We start from the raw sequence: 6,286 nt of genomic DNA, 5'->3' as shown, positions 1-6,286 counted from the left end.
AGCATCTTTAACATTCTGCCCCCTCAAACTCAGTAAAGTCGTAAAAGCCATTTAGCAAACAGCATTTTATGAAAAAAAGCAACATTAAGCTTTGCTTCATTAGGTTGCACTTTTGCTTTCTTTTTAACGATTACCTATATATATCGGCAGTTAACCTACGGAACTCGCATATCTTCATTTATTAAAATTATTTTGAAAACTAAAAGTTTAATTAGAAAAAATACTAAAGAGCTACTTATTGATTGGAAGATTCAGCGAGTTATTTTTTTAATTGGTCATATATAAGATTATTAAATTTTGAATACAATTTTAAATCCGGCGTAAAATATGAAATTACAAAATTGGAAAGTGTAAACAAATTGATTAGTATTGGTCACATTACTTTGTTACCTATAAATGAATCTACTATGGAAATTTGAACTAATTTTTTTCCGAATTTAAACATTCGCTTCTGTACATATATATTGTATCTTTTGATGTTAATGCTGGTGTTCGCGGAACTGAAGGTTCTACGAACTTAACTACTTTACTTGTTAGCAGCAAATGCTGTTTTTGCTTTCTGAAGGTAGTTCTGGCTTTAGGGTTTACATCGGTGATTTGCGAGTCTTGACATCGACGTACTTATAACAGTCCCACAAGGCTGTGGACAATTACATCAAACAGTAAACCTGTATTTAGTGTACCTCCTTACCATTCTAACTACCATTATAATTCTTTTCATCTGCCTCTGGAATTAACTGCCAACTAAAATCTGTTATAACTCGTTAATAGTCCTATAAGGGTTTACGTTCCTAGTAATTGAATTCCAAACTTCAGTCATTCAGTTTACCAAACCTGTAAAATCATCATTATTCCAGCCAAAAGATGTCCACTGTTAGGTGAGTCCAGTGTTAAGCAGTATACCAATCATGGCATCATCATGTATAGCTTAACTTCACCACAGATTTCCAGCAGGATCGATTGATAGCGGCCTGCATACGGCTTCTTCCGAAGACCTGGACAAGATCGTCAGTCCACCTAGTGGTGAAATAACGATCTAATCTAAATGAGCCCTTAAGTTTAATGACTAAGGAAGTTTATGTTAACTGCTTTCAGCGCTACGAAATGCCATTTGCTATTTCTATACGTGATTCCAGTTAGATGGTAAACAGACGATCTTCGATGGACAGTAGACGAATAGATTTTCTTCATAATTTCATATAAAGACACGAGTCGTGGCTTATTAGGAAGCAATAGACCTTAGTAGTACAGAGGTTTGTGCTAAGCATCTTTAACATTCTGTATCCTGAATCCAGGTAAAGCTGCAAATGCCAGTTAGCAAACAGCATAACAAAAAAGCAAAAGCAAACTTAAACTCTGTTTGATTAGAACTTCCATATCCTCATTAATTAAAATTGTTAAAATAAGCGACAAAAACACAAAAGAGTTTGATTAATGAATGGAAAATTCCATAAGTTTGTTTTCATTTTTTATATAGTTATAAGATCTTTAATTCGGAATATAACTTTAAATATGGCGTAAAAGGACAGTGTGAACGTATTGATAAATAATAGCCAGAAATACTTTGGGGTTAATGTATGAACCGTCTGCAGTATTCAGTCTTGCGACTGGAACGAACAATACGTAATTATGAAATTGATATACATTTTATCATTACTACAATTTATATATTTTTATTATCTTTATAGGCTGAAGAACCTATATATAAGTTATGTTTTAAATATTCTCCCATGTTATAAAGCTTAGTCCAAAGGTAGGTTACGATTTTATTTTTGAATTGTCATATTAATATACTGTGTAGATTAGTTTACACTAGTATCAAAAATTCAAAGTTTATTATTATATTATGGAATATTATGTTTACCCTATCATAAAAATTGTAAAACCTTCAGGGGCATGTAGGTATAGTTTTTATATATAACCCCATCAATAAGTATCTTAAAGAAATATGTTATAATAATTATTATTTTCTATTGGAATGCGACGTGTAAATAACTTCTGGCACTACAGTCGAAGTAACAAGGATAAGTAGTAAATAATAATTAATTATATATATGCCATAGTAATATGAATTTAAAAAAATTCTTTCTACATTAGTCATCGCAGTTTCAGGCCATAGCTGTAAATCGTAGTCCTCCAAAGATTCCCTCCAAAGATGGGGGATTATTCACATTATGGTACGCAGAGTACGCTGTTCTCAGTGCTCTGGAAACTTGTTAGTGAGCAGTGGAAAAACTGTAAGGTTAACGCATCTCTATGTATGTATTGTTTCTGAAGTTGTTAATGCTGTTAGCCCTAAGTTATGGCTCTTCGTGTAAGAGCTTTGACGGGTGTGTTGCTGGAGGGTGCTGGCGGGTGGGGACGGCAGTGTGGACCACAGGCGAGCCGAAGAGGGATCCGGATCCAACCACGATCCGCCTACGCTGTTCGCGGTTAGGGAGCCACTCACTAAAAACGGGTGTTTTGGCGTTGTGGGTGATGTTTTGTTTTGGTATGTAAAACGCGACGACCTGTGTAAAGTGTTGCAGGTGCAGTGGTTGCTGGTGATGCTGAGTGGTTTGCGCTTGCAGTGTTGTAAGTGTCTGCAGGGGGTACGGTGTGGTGAGTGTTCTGTGGGAATACTCAGACGTGAGCAGAACGTCTTTAGGACGTCTCTTGGTCTTTACTGAGGTGCAGGGGGAGAACATATTCAGAGATCTGAATTACATAAGACTTTATCGCTAGAATCAAACCAGTTTCAGACTGCTTTCTGCTTCGTCTGTCTTATTTACTTTAACATACGTTATATATGGTTATATATGGTACACACATTAACTGACATCGTAGTTTATCTTTGGTACGTTTACATGTTTTACATACACCTTACCTTAAAGATGGACTGGGGGATTCTGTTTTTTTTGTTTGAACATTCAAAATGTAATAATTATATAATATTTAGAAGGATTATAAATAAATAAATTTATTTACAGTATAAATATCATGATTTATTCAATGTATTAAAATTTTATAACTATCATCATTATTTTAACCATATTGTAATGCAAAAAATTACTTATTGCAGTGAAATCAACAGCGCCGAAAACCCATAATGATGTTTATTGCGTTTAATTTCAACCAATTGCTACGTTATTCATTGATGCTTTAATGGGAATTCTATTATAGGATACCATTCAAGATAGTATTAATGTGTGAAGCTTACAGTGTAAACAGAAATTAAGTGTAAAATATAAAAATCTGCGACATACGTATGTGGTTGGTACAGACAAATGTAAATGACTTGGATTACCCTATGAACACTTGTAATCCTACTAAACGTGGATTAAATAAAAGATGTAAACAGGAAGATGACTATCAACATGTTTGCGTCAGTGTTTGATGCATTTCAATGTCCAATCGAGCAACCTGATATTAAAAATTCGTATAAACAAGTCGTATTTTCGTAGAACAGCCGATTTCCTTATAGGAAATTAGTATTGATTTATTTTAAATCATATCGCAGATGATAGTTCTAAACATAGTTATTATCTAATTTACTGTTGTTCAAATTTTGGATATGAATGTGTTTATGAAAGTTCTGAGAAAGTGAAAAGCAGTTAATGTATTTCGGTGTTTAAAACTTGTATAACTAGATGGCGCTGTTCACAATTTAAACCAAATATTAAGTTTCAATAAAAACAAAACCGTTTATAATTGGACGATATATTTAATTGACTTGTCCAACCTGACAACACTCTTTTATAAACAACACAATCAAAATCTTACAAAGCAGTACAATATAGTTTATTAAAATTAAAACACAGTGGGTTTCGAATAAATTCCACCAAATATCACAGTCGCAGTGGGTTTTTCCATGACGAAGTAAATGAATGGACGATTCGCTTGGAAATTGGGCGAAGCTATCCTGTCTGCAAGGTACGCCGAGGTAGCGGCTGAAGCCACTGTACCTGATTCTGTTACCTCGATGTCCGCTTTGTGAACAATCGCCGAAACGAATATCTCCTCTTTAGTCACACGCCCGAAACTCGCCAAGTTTGGCTGGAAGATGTCTTCCACGCCCATGTAACTAAGCGGCTTGTTGAGAATCACGTTCGTACTTATTCGGAACCGCGGTATTCTGACATCGATCTCCTCCAGACCAAATTCATCGACATCTTTTTGCAACTGTTTGTATATATCCGTAATGCTTACTTTTTCGAATTGTTGGTACACTTCCGCTACCTTGACTTTTGGATACGGCAATAGAAGTAACATGGAATATTTTCCATCGTTGCCATAGGGCATCTCCAACGCCAGCGCTTTCATATCTCGTATATTCGAAAAAGCGACGGCTGCTTTTTGGTACATCATGTTCACTTTGCCTATTTGTTTATTGGTCTCGTCGTAAAATGGTTCAACTGTAGTCTCGGACGTGTTAAAAGGCAACGCCCAAAGTCCTTTGAACGATATTGCGTTTGTCAGGATCATCCTCGACTCGGTAAAGTCGTCTGACCTCAAAACGTTCGAGACAGTAGCGCCAGACTTTTGTATAATGTCGTTGGCGGCCGCCGCGGCCTTGTCCGAGTCTTTAAAGTCCAAGTTTTTGATCGTCGCACCAAAGTCCTCTTTCAATGTCTGTTTAAAATCATCGTATATGGCGAAGCCATGGTCTAGGAAAACGAAGTTCTTACTCGTGAGGCTCACGGCTGAGGTAGTGGGGCTGAGAACTGTCCTCGATAATTTCTTGTAGCCATCTATCAAGGATTTTGGGTTTTTAGGTAAGAGAAACGCTTTGGTTATTTGATCGTAGCTGTTGCCCGTGGCGCCGAGAGCGACGCCTGTCACCAGGGTCCAAACACCGAAAGGCGATATCACTACATGACCGCCTGTTTCCTGTGCGGTGTAATGCAATAGTTCAATGCTAAAGTTTCTCGCACGTCCACTAAAGTCAGTTTTACAATAACACGCGGACGCGAAAAATAAAATTGTTATTACACGATACATCGTACGTCCGTGTACTACCGTGCCCCGGCGCGAACTGAGCCTGCTTTGGTTTTACTGATGTACTCCTTCCTTATAGATGCTACATGTTTACGTTCCACGCGATTGTGTGTTCTATGCGTCACGGATAGCGACGCAATCGGCATTCCATATTTGAATATACATTTATTTTTTTGTGCTATTAGTCTTTAGAACCAGTTCTATGTACGTTTTTAATGTATTAGAATTAGCTACGTTAAATATTGGCAAAATCTGTAATTTTCTGTATTTTGATGCGAGGAACAGGTTAATCTTGTTCAAAAGATGTCTCAAATGGTCGCTGCTAAACTTGACGGAGAATAAGATGCAACAAAATTGTAATATTGCAAATATTATCATTTTAAATAATATAAACGTCGCAAAAGTTTAATGACTGCTGTTGGGAATTTCGATTTTACGTCTCTATTTACGACCTGATGACGAATGTTTTATACCCAGTGTATGACAGACGTTGTTCACGCTCCAGAAGTCTACTTCTAAAGTGTCTTACAATGTTTTTATACAAAGTGATAAGTTCTGGGTGTAAAAGCTTGAATAAATGTATACCTCATTCGTCGGCAAAAAGGTATAAAGTTTTTTCACATATTTCCAATTACCCTGTATAAAGTGATCACTTTGAAATATGTTACTTGACTTATTTTTCTATTGGAATGCGACATGTCAATAATTTCTGACAGTAAAAATCTACAAGAACAGTTACTAAACTATAATTATTTTTAACACGCAGTAATCTGAATTTTGAAAATGCTTTATTTTACTTTATTAACATTGCTTAATTTATTATTCCTTATCATTAATAGAAAGTAAATGTGCTGTACATAATCTATTTTAAACCTTGTTACCTGTAACGGATAAACTAGCATATTATTTTTGCATAAACGAACACCAAAAATTCTTAATAAAATATAAAATAATTTTTTCAACTAATTAAAATGAACTACGAAGCCTTTGGACAAAAAGGCGTCCATAGTAGTGTTAAATGTCTCTTTATTCTCTTTGGCTTGTCGCAATCTTGTAAAAAATATATGTCTTATTTCATAGTGATCACTTTATTTACTGTTTTAATATATTAATAATAAACCTCAATTACATACCTAAAGACATTTATTCAGCCTTGGTCCTTAGTCCAGCAGAAGATGTCTTATTTCTATGGCTGAATTGATGATGACATTAAAAATTAAATTTTAAAATTTTTAAAAATTTTATTTTCACGAATAAAACTTTGCAAAACGGTAACGGAATTTCCTGTATATAGTTACGACGTTTTTAA

At 35.2% G+C, this 6,286-nt stretch overlaps 1 protein-coding gene across 1 annotated transcript; it reads right to left on the bottom strand.

Moving 5' to 3' along the window:
- Window positions 1–3,681: 3,681 nt before the first annotated feature.
- Window positions 3,682–5,009, bottom strand: LOC137924578 (serine protease inhibitor 77Ba-like). Its single transcript, XM_068767972.1, has one exon. It carries the CDS (start codon window positions 4,978–4,980, stop codon window positions 3,790–3,792), a length of 1,191 nt encoding a protein of 396 aa, XP_068624073.1. The 5' UTR covers window positions 4,981–5,009; the 3' UTR covers window positions 3,682–3,789.
- Window positions 5,010–6,286: the final 1,277 nt, after the last annotated feature.

This window comes from Battus philenor, unplaced genomic scaffold, assembly GCF_028537555.1.
Source record: "Battus philenor isolate CCGP_79_NKW_IND1 unplaced genomic scaffold, ilBatPhil1.0.hap1 SCAF_24, whole genome shotgun sequence".
Taxonomy (NCBI): Eukaryota; Metazoa; Arthropoda; class Insecta; order Lepidoptera; family Papilionidae; genus Battus; species Battus philenor.
Note: the sequence above shows the minus strand (reverse complement) of the source record. Positions and strands in the feature narration are given on the sequence as shown.